The sequence below is a fragment of the Oncorhynchus kisutch genome, linkage group LG10 (assembly GCF_002021735.2).
Source record: "Oncorhynchus kisutch isolate 150728-3 linkage group LG10, Okis_V2, whole genome shotgun sequence".
NCBI classification, from domain to species: Eukaryota; Metazoa; Chordata; class Actinopteri; order Salmoniformes; family Salmonidae; genus Oncorhynchus; species Oncorhynchus kisutch.
This window is the reverse complement of record NC_034183.2, coordinates 3,827,057-3,852,032: the sequence shown is the minus strand read 5'-3', so window position 1 is coordinate 3,852,032 and position 24,976 is coordinate 3,827,057. Positions and strand designations below refer to the sequence as shown.

Below are 24,976 nucleotides of genomic sequence, written 5' to 3'. Positions count from 1 at the left end.
TACAGGGGCTGAGTCACTGGCTTACTGGGGCTCTCTCATACCGTCCCTTGGAGGGGTGCGTCACCTGAGTGGGTTGAGTCACTGATGTGGTCTTCCTGTCTGGGTTGGCGCCCCCCTTTGGGTTGTGCCGTGGCGGAGATCTTTGTTTCAGAGCTGGTCATGGTGCCACGCTCAAGGTCCTAAACGATATCTTATTTATTTATTTACCTTTATTTAACCAGGTAGGCAAGTTGAGAACAAGTTCTCATTTACAATTGCGACCTGGCCAAGATAAAGCAAAGCATTTCGACAAATACAACGACACAGAGTTACACATGGAGTAAAACAAACATACAGTCAATAATACAGTATAAACAAGTCTATATACAATGTGAGCAAATGAGGTGAGAAGGGAGGTAAAGGCAAAAAAGGCCATGGTGGCAAAGTAAATACAATATAGCAAGTAAAACACTGGAATGATAGTTTTGCAATGGAAGAATGTGCAAAGTAGAAATAAAAATAATGGGGTGCAAAGGAGCAAAATAAATAGATAAATTAAAATAGATCATACCAGAACGTGGTTTGTGTCAGTGACTGAATTAGCTAAGAATACAGTAGAATACAGTAGAATACAGTAGGTTTATTTATTTACCTTTATTTAACCAGGTAGGCAAGTTGAGAACAAGTTCTCATTTACAATTGCGACCTGGCCAAGATAAAGCAAAGCAGTTCGACAGTTTACTAGTCTGATAAACTATATAATACACAAGGATGGATGTAACTATATCCTACGTTTTAGGTCATACCAGAACGTTTTAGGTCATACCAGAACGTTTTAGATCATACAAGAACGTGGTTTGTGTCAGTGACTGAATTAGCTAAGAATACAGTAGAATACAGTAGGATACAGTAGGTTTACTAGTCTGATACCTATATAATACACAAGGATGGATGTAACTATATCCTACATGACATAACTATGACTAATCCTGCTTCAAATAGACCTTCTTGCCATAGTCATCATCTAAATATACCTATAAACGGCGCTGTGCATGTCAGGAATCAACTGTAACAAGTCACAGAGTAGCCCACATGTTGAATGGGAATTAGTTTGAAATGTTACAGTATAAACCTCGACAAAACATCTGGAGTAGTGGAGTAGTGAGTCTGGTAATTCCAACCTGCGTTCAAATACTCTGGGAAATCATTTCCAACACAGAACCTGTGCTTGATGAAACTGAAAGAAAAGTCCACCCCCCTGGCTCTCCAGGTTACCTGGTTAAATAAAGGTTAAATAAATAAATAAATAAATCTTTGTGGGCTATACTCAGCCTTGTCTCAGGATGGTAAGTTGGTGGTTGAAGATATCCCTCTAGTGGTGTGGGGGCTGTGCTTTGGCAAAGTGGGTGGGGTTATATCCTTCCTGTTTGGCCCTGTCCGGGGGTGTCCTCGGATGGGGCCACAGTGTCTCCTGACCCCTCCTGTCTCAGCCTCCAGTATTTATGCTGCAGTAGTTTATGTGTCGGGGGGCTAGGGTCAGTTTGTTATATCTGGAGTACTTCTCCTGTCCTATTCGGTGTCCTGTGTGAATTTAAGTTTGCTCTCTCTAATTCTCTCTTTCTTTCTCTCTCTCGGAGGACCTGAGCCCTAGGACCGTGCCCCAGGACTACCTGACATGATGACTCCTTGCTGTCCCCAGTCCACCTGGCCGTGCTGCTGCTCCAGTTTCAACTGTTCTGCCTTATTATTATTGGACCATGCTGGTCATTTATGAACATTTGAACATCTTGGCCATGTTCTGTTATCATCTCCACTCGGCACAGCCAGAAGATGACTGGCCACCCCACATAGCCTGGTTCCTCTCTAGGTTTCTTCCTAGGTTTTGGCCTTTCTAGGGAGTTTTTCCTAGCCACCGTGCTTCTACACCTGCATTGCTTGCTGTTTGGGGTTTTAGGCTGGGTTTCTGTACAGCACTTTGAGATATCAGCTGATGTACGAAGGGCTATATAAATACATTTGATTTGATTTGATTTATTTACGTATGTTAATGTGGGTTATTTTCAGCACTTTTCATCAGGGAGGCTTACTTCATTGTATTGCTTTACTGAGAAGCTTAGTAGAAGTAGATGTGTTCATGTTATTTATGTTAGTGCAGTGTAAGCTGAACACAGTGGACTTCCTCCTAAGATCACTCTCTATTGAAAGGCATGTGGGCGGTAGCCTGTGAAAGATTAGCCTGTGTACAATACTGCTCGAATTTCTCACAGACCAGTTCTTCTTCTCTCTACCCTTGAAAATAACACACATATCCCACAGCCCTTTGCTTGTTGGTGAGAATCAAATCAAATTTAGGCAATTGTGTTCAGTCATTCTCAATTCTTAATGTGTTTCACTGTGTAGTTCCTAACCTACACCACAAATACCAGCAAAGCTACACTATCCTTGATCATATATATATATATATATATATATATATATATGTGTAGCGAGAGATTCAAACTGTAATTTTGATAGTTTGTGTTTCGAATCAAATCCCAAGTTTGATTTGAAAAGGCCTGATACTATGTAGAAGTTTAGTTTAGTGACGGTGGAAGAAGGACGACGTACCACAATACTTTACAATGAATTCATTACCTTTTCATTATACATGACATTATGTAAACATAGCCTATCATATACATATTTACTTATCGTATGGCTTTACGTAATACTCTATGCATGTTCCAACTGACACGATCGCACCTGAATTATTCTGTTGCTCATTTGACTGTTTGCGGAACGTAAATCGTATTCCACTCGCCACTAGTAAGATTACATGAACAGAATATGTTGATTTCATTCCCATCATGTTTGATCATTGAATTAATGAATTCCTTGTAGATAACAACAAACACCACTTCAGCTTGTTAGTAAGTGTTTTCATGCTCCCCCCCCCCCCCCTCCCCTATTGTTTAATCTAGACTCTCATTACCACGTGGTGCCTAACAGAACAGATTGTTTGGACTGGAAAGGAAAGGCATTCTAAGATAATTAATGAAGCATCCATTCCGGGCAGCCCCCACTATTCACCGCCAGAGCAGTACCCCGGACCGAGGAGCAGACATTTTGTTAGTGCTTTTGACCCCCGCGTGGCCTTGATTGACAGCCTAGCTCTTGCGTAAACAGGCTTGAAACAACCCGACCAATAGAAATCGAGCGAGTAAGAGTGCTGCGCGGCGATTGGACGAGGAGCTTGTAAAGTCTGTGAAGGGAGCCCACGTGGGTCAGAGCCGCTGTAAATTGTGGAGCTCTGTGCGAGCTCAGGCATGCGAAAGCTTGTTAAAATGTCGTTCACGCAGATCAGATCCTGAACAATCATCCCGAGCTCAGCAACATCCAGATGTTGACATGTACACTCTGATCTATATGTTGTTAAGATGCTATGCATTTTAGTAAACAGCAATATAATAACCATATATCCATTAGGCCAGTATTTCGTTCTCAAACCTGGTTACTTGGCCTTTCCACAGGGGTCATTGAGAGGACTCATGAGACCATAGGGCTTACTAGTAAAATGCACACGGAGAGGTACTTCAGGGGTATTCCTGGCAGAGCAAAATTCAGGTGGTAGTTCAGTAACCGAAAAAAAGATGAGGAACCATTGTGGCTAGGCATTTATTTTCTATATAGCCTATAAGGCTAATTACGTATTCAGGGTTTGTAGCTAGATGAACTGTAATAGAAATTCGTGAATGGTTCAATGATTATGATGAGACAACGCCTGCATAATCTTACCCACATGTTACCCATTTACGCTAAAATGTACTATTACATGCATCAAAGGACATAGTTCGCACTTCGCAGGATAGCCTGGGTACCGGATGTTTAGCTCTCGTGCCACTCCTTTCAGACCGTACCCAGGCAACGAGCAGGCCGCAACCGAACTGTTTGTTCTGAACGGAGAGCACATATTTTGAAATGTAGGCCTATGGCATATCGCAAATTCAAAAATGCTTGCAAAAAAAAAAAAAGAGAGAGACTAAGCACATCTATAGAATATGCAGAGTAAGTATGTTGACTTAGTATTCTCCTAGTTACAATAACGTCGACAAAATGTAGGATAGGGCGAAAAGGATGACGTCAGATATCATTTTTAGGTGCGTTCCATTTGACTGCACCGGCCAGCGATTTGGTCACGTGACAGGAGGAAACCGGTGAAAATAACATTTTATTTGTCACATGTGCAACGGGTGTAGATTTAACCGTGAAATGCTTGTTTAGGAACCCTTCCCAACGATGCAGAGTTAAAAAGTAATGATACAAAGATTGATAGTAGAAAAAGAGGAATGAAATACACAAGAATGTGGAGCTATATACAGGAAGTACCAGATCAATATGGAGCTATATACAGGAAGTACCAGATCAATATGGAGCTATATACAGGAAGTACCAGATCAATATGGAGCTATATACAGGAAGTACCAGATCAACATGGAGCTATATACAGGAAGTACCAGTACCAGATCAATGTGGAGCTATATACAGGGAGTACCAGTACCAGATCAATATGGAGCTATATACAGGAAGTACCAGATCAATGTGGAGCTATATACAGGAAGTACCAGATCAATGTGGAGCTATATACAGGGAGTACCAGATCAATGTGGAGCTATAAACAGGAAGTACCAGTACCAGATCAATATGGAGCTATATACAGGGAGAACCAGATCAATGTGGAGCTATATACAGGAAGTACCAGATCAATGTGGAGCTATATACAGGGAGTACCAGATCAATATGGAGCTATATACAGGAAGTACCAGTACCAGATCAATGTGGAGCTATATACAGGGAGTACCAGTACCAGATCAATGTGGAGCTATATACAGGAAGTACCAGATTAATGTGGAGCTATATACAGGGAGTACCAGTACCAGATCAATGTGGAGCTATATACAGGGAGTACCAGATCAACGTGGAGCTATATACAGGAAGTACCAGTACCAGATCAATGTGGAGCTATATACAGGGAGTACCAGATCAATGTGGAGCTATATACAGGAAGTACCAGTACCAGATCAATGTGGAGCTATATAAAGGGAGTACCAGATCAATGTGGAGCTATATACAGGGAGTACCAGTACCAGATCAATATGGAGCTATATACAGGGAGTACCAGATCAATGTGGAGCTATATACAGGGAGTACCAGTACCAGATCAATGTGGAGCTATATACAGGGAGTACCAGATCAATGTGGAGCTATATACAGGAAGTACCAGTACCAGATCAATGTGGAGCTATATACAGGGAGTACCAGAACCAGATCAATGTGGAGCTATATACAGGGAGTACCAGATCAATGTGGAGCTATATACAGGGAGTACCAGATCAATGTGGAGCTATATACAGGAAGTACCAGATCAATGTGGAGCTATATACAGGAAGTACCAGATCAATGTGGAGCTATATACAGGAAGTACCAGATCAATGTGGAGCTATATACAGGAAGTACCAGATCAATGTGGAGCTATATACAGGGAGTACCAGATCAATATGGAGCTATATACAGGAAGTACCAGATCAATATGGAGCTATATACAGGAAGTCCCAGATCAATGTGGAGCTATATACAGGGAGTACCAGATCAATGTGGAGCTATTTACAGGGAGTACCAGTTCTAGATCATTGGAGGTAGATATGTACATGAAGGCAGGGTAAAGTGACTAGACATCAGGATAGATAATAATAAGGTATTTGAGGTAGATATGTACATGAAGGCAGGGTAACGTGACTAGTCATCAGGATAGATAATAATAAGGTATTTGAGGTAGATATGTACATGAAGACAGGGTATAGTGACTAGACATCAGGATAGATAATAATAAGGTATTTGAGGTAGATATGTACATGAAGGCAGGGTAACGTGACTAGTCATCAGGATAGATAATAATAAGGTATTTGAGGTAGATATGTACATGAAGACAGGGTAAAGTGACTAGACATCAGGATAGATAATAATAAGGTATTTGAGGTAGATATGTACATGAAGGCAGGGTATAGTGACTAGACATCAGGATAGATAATAATAAGGTATTTGAGGTAGATATGTACATGAAGACAGGGTAAAGCATTTGCCGAGTGTAAAAGTGTGTGTGTATGATTGTTTGTGTTGTGTCAGTATGCATATGTGTGTGTAAATAGTGTGTGTATATAGCTCCGTGGTATATATATATATATAACCCTCATGCATAGAGGCTGTGCAATATAGCGTTGGTGCAGATAGTCCGGGTAACCATTAAGTAACCAGTAATGAACTATAAAGCAGTATTATGTCTATCAGCTTTTAAATCCCACCGAGGCTGTCCTTACCCTACGTCACTTTGATTTGAACAGACTCCTCTGACGAGAGAGAAAAGATCGCGTCCCAAAACGAACGCTCAAGTGGAAATCAAGGGCTCCCACGTGGGGACATCGTTCTCTGATAGGCCCCTGAGCCTATCAGAGAACTCTGGGTTAGCCCCCGGAGCCTATCAGAGAATTCAGAGCAAATCTGATTGGACAGACAGAGACGCGCTTTCACGACCGTTTCAGCCCCGGTGCTGTAGAATGCCTGTGTGTGTGTGTGGCACCGACCCGGACGGGGGTAGACAAAAAAAGGCTTGCTGTGGATAAACTGCGATATGTGACAATTATCGAAAAGGAGTAACTCTTATTTAATCATGTTAGCTACGTTTTCAAATTCGAGGGGGAAGACGTACATGAGAACATTACGTTTGGATTAAAGCAGCAGCCATCTTCCCCCCCACATTTTTTAAATATTTTTTTAAAAACGTCTCAAGTACAGTAAGTAAACTAGAGAAATCGTTTCGTCTTGAACCGGACCGTATTTCATGGGCTAACTTAGTCCTAGACCGAGAGAGAAGCAGGGTGCACCGGGAGAGGATGCCCGGTGTGGTCTGCGTTGATCCAGGAACCTTCTCGCCATCCAGACACCCCCCCCCCCCTCTCTCTTCCTTTTGGGACGGATTTAAAAGCGGATTCGTGTACTTTTGACATAAAATCATCTGAGTACTAAACACACAGGTAAGAGACTAGCGTTGGGTATACTAGCTGAGGTTTGGACTAGCTAAACAAGGGGGTTATACTTCCCGTTAAACCAGCCGTCGTTGCTGTATCAAGTTTGTGAAAGTGGAATTTACAGCCACACTGTGGTTACGATCGGACACACGGCTGCTGGTGGTGTGAAAAATAATGTGGCACTATCTCATGTTAACTACTGTTGTTAGCTAGTTAATGATGATCATGTGTATGTTGTTGTTGTTGTAATACATATCCTTTTAGCCTATAACAGTTTTTGCCCACTGATTATTTGTATCTGCCAGTTTGGGCTGAAATCTTCCTTCTCCTGTTTTCAACCAACAGATTAAATCGCGTCTTCAACGAAGGATTTTGAGGAGTTCTCCTCCACCCCTCCTCCTCCCCCCCTCCCCCCCACCTCCTCCTCCTCCACCCCTCCCCCCCACCTCCCCTCCACCTCCACCACCTCCTCCTCCTCCACCTCCACTACCCCCCTCCCCCTCCTACTCCACCACCTCCCCCTCCACCACCACCACCTCACCTCACCACCCCTCCTACTCCACCACCACCTCCCCCTCCTACTCCACCACCACCTCCCCCTCCTACTCCACCACCACCTCCCCCTCCTACTCCAACACCACCTCCCCTTCCTACTCCACCACCACCTCCCCCTCCTACTCCACCACCACCTCCCCCTCCTACTCCACCACCACCTCCCCCTCCTCCACCACCTCCCCGTCCACCACCTCCTCCTCCTCCACCACCTCCACCACAGTTGTGGTGAGAGGAGCAGAGACCAGCCAGACTCTGACCGTCTCATCACCAGACGACCCGAAGCTGTCGCTTCTCCCATCCAAATAAACAAAGGATCCATTTGAAGATGTATCCTCAGGGCCGACATCCCGTACGTTGTTGCCTCCTTTTTTCTAATGTTTGATCCTTCTCTTTTTTGAAAGGAGAGTCCTACAACAATTGAGTCTTGTTCTCGCTATCTGTCTTGTCAAAAGATTTTTCACCATAATGTTGCCTTTGAACTAAAGCGACTGAAATATTATTGCTACACTCTTACTGGTGCTAGCTAGCTACATTAACAACAATATTAGCTATCATACTCGTATCAGAAGTCAAATTTGTGTGTGTCTAATGGTGTGATGTTGGAGAGATGATTGTTTACGTGCTATATACCCACATAAACAAAACCAAAGTGGCATCTGCTTTTGAATTCCAAAGGTAAAGAAAAGAAAGAAAGTGTTTTAGACCAAACCTCTCTTCTCTGGCACTGTCAACCCATCCATCCATGCGAAGTAAAACGCTGTGAATGTGATGGTGTTTATGCGGCGCCGTGGATGTGATGGTGTTTATGCTCGGCATTACAAGAGCTGCACGTCTGGAGCTGCTTGTAAAAATGTTAAAAAAATAAAAAATCTCACTCCCTCCTTTTGTCAGAACGCTACTGTTGGCATAGCTACCGCGGTAGCTAGGAGTGTTATGTTAGTTACCCCAGATGGACTCGTAGACAAACACTCATTATTATCTGGAACACAAATAATAGCTAGATCTATGAATGAAATCCTGTGTTCACATAGTGTTTTCGGAGGAGAAGTCCAGATCTAGGATCAGTTTTGCCTTTCATTACGAATTGTCTGGGGGAGGGGGGGCTGATACTAGATCTGAGACACTTCAGCACTGTCCCAGAGTGCCAAACAGCAGACAGGGTGGAATACATATTTTATGCCTCCTGTCCATCCAATGTGAAATACGGATGCCCCATTTAGTCTACAAGACACTGTGACACAGGCTGACCAATCTAGTGTAAAAAATACACATGTCCTGTCCTAATGATGGGCTGAAATATACACCTGTCCTAATGATGGGCTAAAATATATAGACACCTGTCCTAATGATGATCTGATATACACCTGTCCTAATGATGGTCATATATATACACACAGGTCCCAATGATGGCCTGATATACACCTGTCCTAATGATGGTCTGATATATACACACCTGTCCTAATGATGGGTTGAATATAGCCTATTGATTTCAATAAATGTGAAGATTAAACTTGTATTTGTTGCGTGTGCATCATATCTCTCTAATGATCTCACCATGTGATGTTGTCCTCTTGTTGTTTCAGGCACCTGGACATGGTCAGCCGAGTCAGCCTGGGTTCAAGTTCACCGTAGCAGAGTCCTGCGACAGGATCAAAGACGAGTTTCAGTTCCTGCAGGCCCAGTATCACAGGTAACTGGTCAGTTCCTGCAGGCCCAGTATCCCAGGTAAACTAGTCAGTTCCTGCAGGCCCAGTATCACAGGTAACTGGTCAGTTCCTGCAGGCCCAGTATCACAGGTAACTGGTCAGTTCCTGCAGGCCCAGTATCACAGATAACTAGTCAGTTCCTGCAGGCCCAGTATCACAGATAACTAGTCAGTTCCTGCAGGCCCAGTATCACAGATAACTAGTCAGTTCCTGCAGGCCCAGTATCACAGATAACTAGTCAGTTCCTGCAGGCCCAGTATCCCAGGTAACTAGTCAGTTCCTGCAGGCCCAGTATCCCAGGTAACTAGTCAGTTCCTGCAGGCCCAGTATCCCAGGTAAACTAGTCAGTTCCTGCAGGCCCAGTATCACAGATAACTAGTCAGTTCCTGCAGGCCCAGTATCACAGATAACTAGTCAGTTCCTGCAGGCCCAGTATCCCAGGTAACTAGTCAGTTCCTGCAGGCCCAGTATCACAGATAACTAGTCAGTTCCTGCAGGCCCAGTATCACAGATAACTAGTCAGTTCCTGCAGGCCCAGTATCCCAGGTAACTAGTCAGTTCCTGCAGGCCCAGTATCCCAGGTAACTAGTCAGTTCCTGCAGGCCCAGTATCCCAGGTAACTAGTCAGTTCCTGCAGGCCCAGTATCACAGATAACTAGTCAGTTCCTGCAGGCCCAGTATCCCAGGTAACTAGTCAGTTCCTGCAGGCCCAGTATCCCAGGTAACTAGTCAGTTCCTGCAGGCCCAGTATCACAGATAACTAGTCAGTTCCTGCAGGCCCAGTATCACAGATAACTAGTCAGTTCCTGCAGGCCCAGTATCACAGATAACTAGTCAGTTCCTGCAGGCCCAGTATCACAGATAACTAGTCAGTTCCTGCAGGCCCAGTATCCCAGGTAACTAGTCAGTTCCTGCAGGCCCAGTATCACAGATAACTAGTCAGTTCCTGCAGGCCCAGTATCACAGATAACTAGTCAGTTCCTGCAGGCCCAGTATCCCAGGTAACTAGTCAGTTCCTGCAGGCCCAGTATCCCAGGTAACTAGTCAGTTCCTGCAGGCCCAGTATCCCAGGTAACTAGTCAGTTCCTGCAGGCCCAGTATCACAGATAACTAGTCAGTTCCTGCAGGCCCAGTATCCCAGGTAACTAGTCAGTTCCTGCAGGCCCAGTATCCCAGGTAACTAGTCAGTTCCTGCAGGCCCAGTATCACAGATAACTAGTCAGTTCCTGCAGGCCCAGTATCACAGATAACTAGTCAGTTCCTGCAGGCCCAGTATCCCAGGTAACTAGTCAGTTCCTGCAGGCCCAGTATCCCAGGTAAACTAGTCAGTTCCTGCAGGCCCAGTATCACAGATAACTAGTCAGTTCCTGCAGGCCCAGTATCCCAGGTAACTAGTCAGTTCCTGCAGGCCCAGTATCCCAGGTAACTAGTCAATTCCTGCAGGCCCAGTATCACAGATAACTAGTCAGTTCCTGCAGGCCCAGTATCACAGATAACTAGTCAGTTCCTGCAGGCCCAGTATCACAGATAACTAGTCAGTTCCTGCAGGCCCAGTATCACAGATAACTAGTCAGTTCCTGCAGGCCCAGTATCACAGATAACTAGTCAGTTCCTGCAGGCCCAGTATCACAGATAACTAGTCAGTTCCTGCAGGCCCAGTATCCCAGGTAACTAGTCAGTTCCTGCAGGCCCAGTATCCCAGGTAACTAGTCAGTTCCTGCAGGCCCAGTATCCCAGGTAAACTAGTCAGTTCCTGCAGGCCCAGTATCACAGATAACTAGTCAGTTCCTGCAGGCCCAGTATCACAGATAACTAGTCAGTTCCTGCAGGCCCAGTATCCCAGGTAACTAGTCAGTTCCTGCAGGCCCAGTATCCCAGGTAACTAGTCAGTTCCTGCAGGCCCAGTATCACAGATAACTAGTCAGTTCCTGCAGGCCCAGTATCACAGATAACTAGTCAGTTCCTGCAGGCCCAGTATCCCAGGTAACTAGTCAGTTCCTGCAGGCCCAGTATCACAGATAACTAGTCAGTTCCTGCAGGCCCAGTATCACAGATAACTAGTCAGTTCCTGCAGGCCCAGTATCACAGATAACTAGTCAGTTCCTGCAGGCCCAGTATCACAGATAACTAGTCAGTTCCTGCAGGCCCAGTATCACAGATAACTAGTCAGTTCCTGCAGGCCCAGTATCACAGATAACTAGTCAGTTCCTGCAGGCCCAGTATCACAGATAACTAGTCAGTTCCTGCAGGCCCAGTATCACAGATAACTAGTCAGTTCCTGCAGGCCCAGTATCCCAGGTAACTAGTCAGTTCCTGCAGGCCCAGTATCCCAGGTAACTAGTCAGTTCCTGCAGGCCCAGTATCCCAGGTAACTAGTCAGTTCCTGCAGGCCCAGTATCCCAGGTAAACTAGTCAGTTCCTGCAGGCCCAGTATCACAGATAACTAGTCAGTTCCTGCAGGCCCAGTATCACAGATAACTAGTCAGTTCCTGCAGGCCCAGTATCCCAGGTAACTAGTCAGTTCCTGCAGGCCCAGTATCCCAGGTAACTAGTCAGTTCCTGCAGGCCCAGTATCCCAGGTAAACTAGTCAGTTCCTGCAGGCCCAGTATCACAGATAACTAGTCAGTTCCTGCAGGCCCAGTATCCCAGGTAACTAGTCAGTTCCTGCAGGCCCAGTATCACAGATAACTAGTCAGTTCCTGCAGGCCCAGTATCCCAGGTAACTAGTCAGTTCCTGCAGGCCCAGTATCCCAGGTAACTAGTCAGTTCCTGCAGGCCCAGTATCACAGATAACTAGTCAGTTCCTGCAGGCCCAGTATCCCAGGTAACTAGTCAGTTCCTGCAGGCCCAGTATCCCAGGTAACTAGTCAATTCCTGCAGGCCCAGTATCCCAGGTAACTAGTCAATTCCTGCAGGCCCAGTATCACAGGTAACTAGTCAGTTCCTGCAGGCCCAGTATCACAGGTAACTAGTCAGTTCCTGCAGGCCCAGTATCATAACTAGTCAGTTCCTGCAGGCCCAGTATCACAGGTAACTAGTCAGTTCCTGCAGGCCCAGTATCATAACTAGTCAGTTCCTGCAGGCCCAGTATCATAACTAGTCAGTTCCTGCAGGCCCAGTATCCCAGGTAACTAGTCAGTTCCTGCAGGCCCAGTATCACAGATAACTAGTCAGTTCCTGCAGGCCCAGTATCACAGATAACTAGTCAGTTCCTGCAGGCCCAGTATCCCAGGTAACTAGTCAGTTCCTGCAGGCCCAGTATCCCAGGGAATGATATCTGATTTGAACAGAGTGATTTATATTACCTGGCTCCAATTAGTTATTTGCAAACTCATCTAAATCAGGAGAGTTAATTAGCCCTGTGTTTGACCGCTCCAAGTTGCTGCTGTTTTCAGAGGGAAAATTAAGGTGCTGAAGTTGACAAATGCAACAATGTGGTAAAGTGTTTTCAAACTAGACTGACAGTGATTTATTGAAGAGGCACAGAGAGGCCGGCACAGCAGGTCGTCCTTAATGGAGCCCTATTCCCTATATAGTGCACTACTATAGACCAGAGCCCTATTCCCTATATAGTGCACTACTATAGACCAGAGCCCTATTCCCTATATAGTACACTACTTTAGACCAGAGCCCTATTCCCTATGTAGTGCACTACTTTGGACCAGAGCCCATTGGAATACGGTACCATTGGGGAGGTGGTGGGGGAGGGATTCAGAGAGACGCCTGTAAATTGACACCTTGTCTCCCTGTTTAAAGTCTTAAGGTGGAGTACGACAAGCTGTCCAATGAGAAGACAGAGATGCAACGTCACTATGTCATGGTAAGAGAACAATAGGAGATCATTAAGGGTCTGAATGAACAGGCTTGTCGAGGCATTATCTTCACCTCTGGGGTTCATGTACCTTTCTGTGCTTCATAGGGTGTGTGTGTGTGTGTGTGTGTGTGTGTGTGTGTGTCATACCTCAAATCAAAAAATGTTATTTGTTACATGTGCCGAATACAACAGGTGTTGACTGTACTGTGAAATGCTGACTACAACAGGTGTAGACTTCACTGTGAAATGCTGACTACAACAGGTGTTGACTGTACTGTGAAATGCTGACTACAACAGGTGTAGACTTCACTGTGAAATGCTGACTACAACAGGTGTTGACTGTACTGTGAAATGCTGACTACAACAGGTGTTGACTTTACTGTGAAATGCTGACTACAACAGGTGTTGACTGTACTGTGAAATGCTGACTACAACAGGTGTAGACTGTACTGTGAAATGCTGACTACAACAGGTGTTGACTTTACTGTGAAATGCTGACTACAACAGGTGTTGACTTTACTGTGAAATGCTGACTACAACAGGTGTTGACTGTACTGTGAAATGCTGACTACAACAGGTGTTGACTTTACTGTGAAATGCTGACTACAACAGGTGTTGACTTTACTGTGAAATGCTGACTACAACAGGTGTTGACTTTACTGTGAAATGCTGACTACAACAGGTGTTGACTTTACTGTGAAAGGCTATATACAGGGGGTACCGGTACAGAGTCAATGTGGAGGCTATATACAGGGGGTACCGGTACAGAGTCAAGGTGGAGGCTATATACAGGGGGTACCGGTACAGAGTCAACGTAGAGGCTATATACAGGGTATTACGGTACAGAGTCAATGTGGAGGCTATATACAGGGTGTTACGGTGCAGAGTCAATGTGGAGGCTATATACAGGGTATTACGGTACAGAGTCAATGTGGAGGCTATATACAGGGGGTACAGGTACAGAGTCAATGTGGAGGCTATATACAGGGTATTACGGTACAGAGTCAATGTGGAGGCTATATACAGGGGGTACAGGTACAGAGTCAATGTGGAGGCTATATACAGGGTATTACGGTACAGAGTCAATGTGGAGGCTATATACAGGGGGTACCGGTACAGAGTCAATGTGGAGGCTATATACAGGGTGTTACGGTACAGAGTCAATGTGGAGGCTATATACAGGGGGTACTGGTACAGAGTCAATGTGGAGGCTATATACAGGGGGTACCGGTACAGAGTCAATGTGGAGGCTATATACAGGGGGTACCGGTACAGAGTCAATGTGGAGGCTATATACAGGGTATTACGGTACAGAGTCAATGTGGAGACTATATACAGGGGGTACTGGTACAGAGTCAATGTGGAGGCTATATACAGGGGGTACCGGTACAGAGTCAATGTGGAGGCTATATACAGGGGGTACCGGTACAGAGTCAATGTGGAGGCTATATACAGGGGGTACTGGTACAGAGTCAATGTGTGGAGGACACAGGTTAGTCGAGGTAATTCAGGTAATATATACTTGTAGGTAGAGTTATTAAAGTGACTATGCATAGATTATAAACAGAGAGTAGCAGCAGTGTAAAAGAGGGTCTGGGAAGCCCTTTGATTAGCTGTTCAGGAGTGTTATGGCTTGTGGTAGAAGCTGTTAAGAAACCGGTCTCGCCGGTACCGCCCGCCGTGCGGTAGCTGGTTGATAGGGGTGTGTGTTGTGCCTGTGGTTGATAGGGGTGTGTGTTGTGCCTGTGGTTGATAGGGGTGTGTGTTTTTTCTGTGGTTGATACAGTTGAAGTCAGAAGTTTACATACACTTAGGTTAGGAGTCATTAAAACTTGTTTTTCAACCACTCCACACATTTCTTGTTGACAAACTATAGTTTTGGCAAGTCGGTTAGGACATCTACTTTGTGCATGACACAAATCATTTTTACAACAAATGTTTACAGACAGATTATTTAACTTATAATTCATTGTATCACAATTCCAGTGGGTAAGAAGTTTACATACACTAAGTTGACTGTGCCTTTAAACAGCTTGGAAAATTCCAGAAAATTATATCATGGCTTTAGAAGCTTCTGATAGGCTAATTGACATCATTTGAGTCAATTGGAGGTGTACCTGTGGATGTATTTCAAGGCCTACCTTCAAACTCAGTGCCTCTTTGCTTGACATCATGGGACAATCAAAAGAAATCAGCCAAGACCTCAGAAAAACGATTGTAGACTTCCACAAGTCTGGCTCATCCTTGGGAACAATTTCCAAACACCTGAAGGTACCACGTTCATCTGTACAAACAATAGTACGCAAGTATAAACACCATGAGACCACGCAGCCGTCATACCGCTCAGAAAGGAGACTCGTTCTGTGTCCTAGAGATGAACGTACTTTGGTGCGAAAAGTGCAAATCAATCCCAGAACAACAGCAAAGGACCTTGTGAAGATGCTGGAGGAAACCGGTACAAAAGTATCTATATCCACAGTAAAACGAGTCCTATATCGACATAACCTGAAAAGCCGCTCAGCAAGGAAGAAGTCACTGCTCCAAAACCGCCATAAAAAAGCCAGACTACGGTTTGCAACTGCACATGGGGACAAAGTGGGGGGATAGTTGGTGTCGGGGGGGGGGCAGTTGGTGGGGGGGGCGATAGTTGGTTTGGGTTGAACGACCTGTGTCTAGTTCATTAGAAACTAAACATGTCAAATTGAAAAATAAGTCACAGGAGTAAAAAGACGACTTTCGAGGAGTAAGACGTGTATAAAAGCGACAGATCCCATTAATAAGAAGGAGTCAGCTTGCATGGTGAGCTACTGAGTGGCTGGGACAGGCATCTTGCATGGTGAGCTACTGAGTGGCTGGGACAGGCATCTTGTATGGTGAGCTACTGAGTGGCTGGGACAGGCATCTTGCATGGTGAGCTACTGAGTGGCTGGGACAGGCATCTTGTATGGTGAGCTACTGAGTGGCTGGGACAGGCATCTTGCGTGGTGAGCTACTGAGTGGCTGGGACAGGCATCTTGCATGGTGAGCTACTGAGTGGCTGGGACAGGCATCTTGTATGGTGAGCTACTGAGTGGCTGGGACAGGCATCTTGCATGGTGAGCTACTGAGTGGCTGGGACAGGCATCTTGTATGGTGAGCTACTGAGTGGCTGGGACAGGCATCTTGCATGGTGAGCTACTGAGTGGCTGGGACAGGCATCTTGTATGGTGAGCTACTGAGTGGCTGGGACAGGCATCTTGTATGGTGAGCTACTGAGTGGCTGGGACAGGCATCTTGTATGGTGAGCTACTGAGTGGCTGGGACAGGCATCTTGTATGGTGAGCTACTGAGTGGCTGGGACAGGCATCTTGCATGGTGAGCTACTGAGTGGCTGGGACAGGCATCTTGTATGGTGAGCTACTGAGTGGCTGGGACAGGCATCTTGTATGGTGAGCTACTGAGTGGCTGGGACAGGCATCTTGTATGGTGAGCTACTGAGTGGCTGGGACAGGCATCTTGTATGGTGAGCTACTGAGTGGCTGGGACAGGCATCTTGTATGGTGAGCTACTGAGTGGCTGGGACAGGCATCTTGCATGGTGAGCTACTGAGTGGCTGGGACAGGCATCTTGTATGGTGAGCTACTGAGTGGCTGGGACAGGCATCTTGTATGGTGAGCTACTGAGTGGCTGGGACAGGCATCTTGTATGGTGAGCTACTGAGTGGCTGGGACAGGCATCTTGTATGGTGAGCTACTGAGTGGCTGGGACAGGCATCTTGTATGGTGAGCTACTGAGTGGCTGGGACAGGCATCTTGTATGGTGAGCTACTGAGTGGCTGGGACAGGCATCTTGTATGGTGAGCTACTGAGTGGCTGGGACAGGCATCTTGCATGGTGAGCTACTGAGTGGCTGGGACAGGCATCTTGCATGGTGAGCTACTGAGTGGCTGGGACAGGCATCTTGTATGGTGAGCTACTGAGTGGCTGGGACAGGCATCTTGTATGGTGAGCTACTGAGTGGCTGGGACAGGCATCTTGTATGGTGAGCTACTGAGTGGCTGGGACAGGCATCTTGCATGGTGAGCTACTGAGTGGCTGGGACAGGCATCTTGTATGGTGAGCTACTGAGTGGCTGGGACAGGCATCTTGTATGGTGAGCTACTGAGTGGCTGGGACAGGCATCTTGCATGGTGAGCTACTGAGTGGCTGGGACAGGCATCTTGTATGGTGAGCTACTGAGTGGCTGGGACAGGCATCTTGTATGGTGAGCTACTGAGTGGCTGGGACAGGCATCTTGTATGGTGAGCTACTGAGTGGCTGGGACAGGCATCTTGTATGGTGAGCTACTGAGTGGCTGGGACAGGCATCTTGTATGGTGAGCTACTGAGTGGCTGGGACAGGCATCTTGCATGGTGAGCTACTGAGTGGCTGGGACAGGCATCTTGCATGGTGAGCTACTGAGTGGCTGGGACAGGCATCTTGCATGGTGAGCTACTGAGTGGCTGGGACAGGCATCTTGTATGGTGAGCTACTGAGTGGCTGGGACAGGCATCTTGTATGGTGAGCTACTGAGTGGCTGGGACAGGCATCTTGTATGGTGAGCTACTGAGTGGCTGGGACAGGCATCTTGTATGGTGAGCTACTGAGTGGCTGGGACAGGCATCTTGTATGGTGAGCTACTGAGTGGCTGGGACAGGCATCTTGTATGGTGAGCTACTGAGTGGCTGGGACAGGCATCTTGCATGGTGAGCTACTGAGTGGCTGGGACAGGCATCTTGTATGGTGAGCTACTGAGTGGCTGGGACAGGCATCTTGTATGGTGAGCTACTGAGTGGCTGGGACAGGCATCTTGCATGGTGAGCTACTGAGTGGCTGGGACAGGCATCTTGTATGGTGAGCTACTGAGTGGCTGGGACAGGCATCTTGTATGGTGAGCTACTGAGTGGCTGGGACAGGCATCTTGTATGGTGAGCTACTGAGTGGCTGGGACAGGCATCTTGTATGGTGAGCTACTGAGTGGCTGGGACAGGCATCTTGTATGGTGAGCTACTGAGTGGCTGGGACAGGCATCTTGCATGGTGAGCTACTGAGTGGCTGGGACAGGCATCTTGCATGGTGAGCTACTGAGTGGCTGGGACAGGCATCTTGCATGGTGAGCTACTGAGTGGCTGGGACAGGCATCTTGTATGGTGAGCTACTGAGTGGCTGGGACAGGCATCTTGTATGGTGAGCTACTGAGTGGCTGGGACAGGCATCTTGTATGGTGAGCTACTGAGTGGCTGGGACAGGCATCTTGTATGGTGAGCTACTGAGTGGCTGGGACAGGCATCTTGCATGGTGAGCTACTGAGTGGCTGGGACAGGCATCTTGCATGGTGAGCTACTGAGTGGCTGGGACAGGCATCTTGCATGGTGAGCTACTGAGTGGCTGGGACAGGCATCTTGCATGGTGAGCTACTGAGTGGCTGGGACAGGCATCTTGCATGGTGAGCTACTGAGTGGCTGGGACAGGCATCTTGCATGGTGAGCTACTGAGTGGCTGGGACAGGCATCTTGCATGGTGAGCTACTGAGTGGCTGGGACAGGCATCTTGCATGGTGAGCTACTGAGTGGCTGGGACAGGCATCTTGCATGGTGAGCTACTGAGTGGCTGGGACAGGCATCTTGCATGGTGAGCTACTGAGTGGCTGGGACAGGCATCTTGCATGGTGAGCTACTGAGTGGCTGGGACAGGCATCTTGTATGGTGAGCTACTGAGTGGCTGGGACAGGCATCTTGCATGGTGAGCTACTGAGTGGCTGGGACAGGCATCTGTCTATACAGACAATGTCTGCATCAAACAACACTGTTTCACGATGCATCATGACTTGACAGGAGATGTTTTGAAACAATTACTGCTTCGCATACAAGTGAATTATATGAGTTACAGCTGGATGAGTCAACAGGCCTGGCACAGCTCCTGGTATATGTCTGTTACAGCTGGATGAGTCAACAGGCCTGGCACAGCTCCTGGTATATGTCTGTTACAGCTGGATGAGTCAACAGGCCTGGCACAGCTCCTGGTATATGTCTGTTACAGCTGGATGAGTCAACAGGCCTGGCACAGCTCCTGGTATATGTCTGTTACAGCTGGATGAGTCAACAGATGTGGCGGGCTTGGCTCAGCTCCTGGTATATGTCTGTTACAGCTGGATGAGTCAACAGGCCTGGCACAGCTCCTGGTATATGTCTGTTACAGCTGGATGAGTCAACAGGCCTGGCACAGCTCCTGGTATATGTCTGTTACAGCTGGATGAGTCAACAGGCCTGGCACAGCTCCTGGTATATGTCTGTTACAGCTGGATGAGTCAACAGGCCTGGCACAGCTCCTGGTATATGTCTGTTACAGCTGGATGAGTCAACAGGCCTGGCACAGCTCCTGGTATATGTCCGTTACGTTTACGGGGGGGGGGTAAATTAAGTAAGACATCCTCTTCTGCAAACCACTGGAAACCAGGACAACAGGAGAGGATATTCTTTTAAGTACTGGACAGCTTTGTGGCATCTAATGGACTTTGGTGGTCAAGATGTGTTGGTATCTGTACTGATGGTGTAAAAGCCAGGGAGACATAGTGGAGTGGTAACGCAAGCAGTAGCTCCCGACGCCACTTGGGTACACTGCAGCATCCACCTAGAGGCTCTTAGGTACACTGCAGCATCCACCTAGAGGCTCTTGGGTACACTGCAGCATCCCCCTAGAGGCTCTTGGGTACACTGCAGCATCCACCTAGAGGCTCTTGGGTAGACTGCATCATCCACCTAGAGGCTCTTGGGTACACTGCAGCATCCACCTAGAGGCTCTTGGGTAGACTGCAGCATCCCCCTAGAGGCTCTTGGGTAGGCTGCAGCACCAACCGAGAGGCTCTTGGGTACACTGCAGCATCCCCCTAGAGGCTCTTGGGTACACTGCAGCATCCACCTAGAGGCTCTTGGGTAGACTGCAGCATCCACCTAGAGGCTCTTGGTTACACTGCAGCATCCACCGAGGGGGTACAGCTGACCCTGGTGCTAGAGGGGGTACAGCTGACCCTGGTGCTAGAGGGGGTACAGTTGACCCTGGTGCTAGAGGGGGTACAGCTGACCCTGGTGCTAGAGGGGGTACAGCTGACCCTGGTGCTAGAGGGGGTACAGCTGACCCTGGTGCTAGAGGGGGTACAGCTGACCCTGGTGCTAGAGGGGGTACAGCTGACCCTGGTGCTAGAGGGGGTACAGCTGACCCTGGTGCTAGAGGGGGTACAGCTGACCCTGGTGCTAGAGGGGGTACAGCTGACCCTGGTGCTAGAGGGGGTACAGCTGACCCTGGTGCTAGAGGGGGTACAGCTGACCCTGGTGCTAGAGGGGGTACAGCTGACCCTGGTGCTAGAGGGGGTACAGCTGACCCTGGTGCTAGAGGGGGTACAGCTGACCCTGGTGCTAGAGGGGGTACAGCTGACCCTGGTGCTAGAGGGGGTACAGCTGACCCTGGTGCTAGAGGGGGTACAGCTGACCCTGGTGCTAGAGGGGGTACAGCTGACCCTGGTGCTAGAGGGGGTACAGCTGACCCTGGTGCTAGAGGGGGTACAGCTGACCCTGGTGCTAGAGGGGGTACAGCTGACCCTGGTGCTAGAGGGGGTACAGCTGACCTGGTGCTAGAGGGGGTACAGCTGACCTGGTGCTAGGGGGTACAGCTGACCCTGGTGCTAGAGAGGGGGTACAGCTGACCCTGGTGCTAGAGAGGGGGTACAGCTGACCCTGGTGCTAGAGAGGGGTACAGCTGACCCTGGTGCTAGAGAGGGGTACAGCTGACCCTGGTGCTAGAGGGGGTACAGCTGACCCTGGTGCTAGAGGGGGTACAGCTGACCCTGGTGCTAGAGGGGGTACAGCTGACCCTGGTGCTAGAGGGGGTACAGCTGACCCTGGTGCTAGAGGGGGTACAGCTGACCCTGGTGCTAGAGGGGGTACAGCTGACCCTGGTGCTAGAGAGGGGTACAGCTGACCCTGGTGCTAGAGAGGGGTACAGCTGACCCTGGTGCTAGAGAGGGGTACAGCTGACCCTGGTGCTAGAGGGGGTACAGCTGACCCTGGTGCTAGAGGGGGTACAGCTGACCCTGGTGCTAGAGGGGGTACAGCTGACCCTGGTGCTAGAGGGGGTACAGCTGACCCTGGTGCTAGAGGGGGTACAGGACTATAAAACATTTGGGAACCACACGTCTAGAAGAACACACACACACACACACTCTCACGTCTAGAAGAACACACACACACACACACACACGTCTAGAAGAACACACACACACACACACACGTCTAGAAGAACACACACACACACGTCTAGAAGAACACACACACACACGTCTAGAAGAACACACACACACACACACGTCTAGAAACACACACACACACATCTAGAAGAACACACACACACACACACACCTAGAAGAACACACACACACACACACATCTAGAAGAACACACACACACACATCTAGAAGATCACACACACACACACACACACACACGTCTAGAAGATCACACACACACACACGTCTAGAAGATCACACACACACACACATCTAGAAGATCACACACACACACGTCTAGAAGATCACACACACACACACACACACACACACACACACACACACACACACACACACACACACATCTAGAAGATCACACACACACACACGTCTAGAAGAACACACACACACACACACACACACACATCTAGAAGATCACACACACACACACACGTCTAGAAGAACACACACACACACACACACACACACACACACACACATCTAGAAGATCACACACACACACACACATCTAGAAGATCACACACACACACACACACATCTAGAAGATCACACACACACACGTCTAGAAGATCACACACACACACACGTCTAGAAGAACACACACACACACACACACACACACACACACACACACACACACACACACACACACACACACACACACACATCTAGAAGAACACACACACACACATCTAGAAGAACACACACACACACACACACGTCTAGAAGATCACACACACACACACACACACACACACACACACACACATCTAGAAGATCACACACACACACATCTAGAAGAACACACACACACACACACACGTCTAGAAGAACACACACACACACACGTCTAGAAGAACACACACACACACACACACGTCTAGAAGAACACACACACACACACACACACATCTAGAAGATCACACACACACACACACATCTAGAAGAACACACACACACACACACACACACACACATCTAGAAGATCACACACACACACATCTAGAAGATCACACACACACACACACATCTAGAAGATCACACACACACACACACATCTAGAAGATCACACACACACACACACATCTAGAAGAACACACACACACACACATCTAGAAGAACACACACACACACACATCTAGAAGAACACACACACACACACATCTAGAAGAACACACACACACACACATCTAGAAGAACACACACACACACACACACATCTAGAAGATCACACACACACACACACATCTAGAAGATCACACACACACACACACATCTAGAAGATCACACACACACACACACATCTAGAAGAACACACACACACACATCTAGAAGATCACACACACACACATCTAGAAGATCACACACACACACATCTAGAGGATCACACACACACACACACACACACACACACGTCTAGAAGATCACACACACACACACGTCTAGAAGATCACACACACACACACACATCTAGAAGATCACACACACACACACACGTCTAGAAGATCACACACACACACACACACACACATCTAGAAGATCACACACACACACATCTAGAAGATCACACACACACACATCTAGAAGATCACACACACACACATCTAGAAGATCACACACACACACACGTCTAGAAGAACACACACACACACACGTCTAGAAGAACACACACACACACACATCTAGAAGATCACACACACACACACGTCTAGAAGAACACACACACACACACACACGTCTAGAAGAACACACACACACACACATCTAGAAGATCACACACACACACGTCTAGAAGATCACACACACACACACACACACACACACACACACACACACACACACACACACACACACACACATCTAGAAGATCACACACACACACACGTCTAGAAGAACAGCTGACCCTGGTGCTAGAGGGGGGTACAGGACTATAAAACATTTGGGAACCACACGTCTAGAAGAACACACACACACACACACTCTCACGTCTAGAAGAACACACACACACACACACACACGTCTAGAAGAACACACACACACACACGTCTAGAAGAACACACACACACACGTCTAGAAGAACACACACACACACGTCTAGAAGAACACACACACACACACACATCTAGAAACACACACACACACATCTAGAAGAACACACACACACACACACATCTAGAAGAACACACACACACACACACATCTAGAAGAACACACACACACACACATCTAGAAGATCACACACACACACACACACACACGTCTAGAAGATCACACACACACACACGTCTAGAAGATCACACACACACACACACATCTAGAAGATCACACACACACACGTCTAGAAGATCACACACACACACACACACACACACACACACACACACACACACACACACACACACACACACACACACATCTAGAAGATCACACACACACACACGTCTAGAAGAACACACACACACACACACACATCTAGAAGATCACACACACACACACACATCTAGAAGATCACACACACACACACACACACACACACATCTAGAAGAACACACACACACACACACATCTAGAAGATCACACACACACACACACATCTAGAAGATCACACACACACACACATCTAGAAGATCACACACACACACGTCTAGAAGATCACACACACACACACGTCTAGAAGAACACACACACACACACACACACACACACACACACACACACACACACACACACACACACACACACACACACACACATCTAGAAGAACACACACACACACATCTAGAAGAACACACACACACACACGTCTAGAAGATCACACACACACACACACACACACACACACATCTAGAAGATCACACACACACACATCTAGAAGAACACACACACACACACACGTCTAGAAGAACACACACACACACACGTCTAGAAGAACACACACACACACACACACACGTCTAGAAGAACACACACACACACACACACACATCTAGAAGATCACACACACACACACATCTAGAAGAACACACACACACACACACACACACATCTAGAAGATCACACACACACACATCTAGAAGATCACACACACACACACATCTAGAAGATCACACACACACACACACATCTAGAAGAACACACACACACACACACATCTAGAAGAACACACACACACATCTAGAAGAACACACACACACACACACATCTAGAAGAACACACACACACACACACACACATCTAGAAGAACACACACACACACACACATCTAGAAGATCACACACACACACACATCTAGAAGATCACACACACACACACGTCTAGAAGATCACACACACACACACACGTCTAGAAGATCACACACACACACACACATCTAGAAGAACACACACACACACACATCTAGAAGATCACACACACACACACATCTAGAAGATCACACACACACACATCTAGAGGATCACACACACACACACACACACACACACACACGTCTAGAAGATCACACACACACACACGTCTAGAAGATCACACACACACACACATCTAGAAG

The 24,976-nt window shown here is 47.2% G+C and overlaps 1 protein-coding gene across 4 annotated transcripts in view; it reads left to right on the top strand.

Moving 5' to 3' along the window:
• Nucleotides 1-7,623: 7,623 nt before the first annotated feature.
• Nucleotides 7,624-24,976, top strand: part of tle3a (TLE family member 3, transcriptional corepressor a) — a 120,310-nt gene continuing 102,957 nt past the window's right edge. For 2 of the 4 annotated variants that reach the window (XM_031832904.1, XM_031832907.1), the window contains exons 1-3: nucleotides 7,624-7,941; nucleotides 9,176-9,282; nucleotides 13,056-13,119. In XM_031832904.1, coding sequence (XP_031688764.1) covers nucleotides 7,918-7,941; nucleotides 9,176-9,282; nucleotides 13,056-13,119 — 195 coding nt within the window. In that variant the 5' untranslated portion in view covers nucleotides 7,624-7,917. Of the gene's footprint in view, nucleotides 7,942-9,175; nucleotides 9,283-12,452; nucleotides 12,497-13,055; nucleotides 13,120-24,976 lie in introns of those variants that run through there. The other 2 variants (XM_031832905.1, XM_031832906.1) reach the window with 2 other exon arrangements.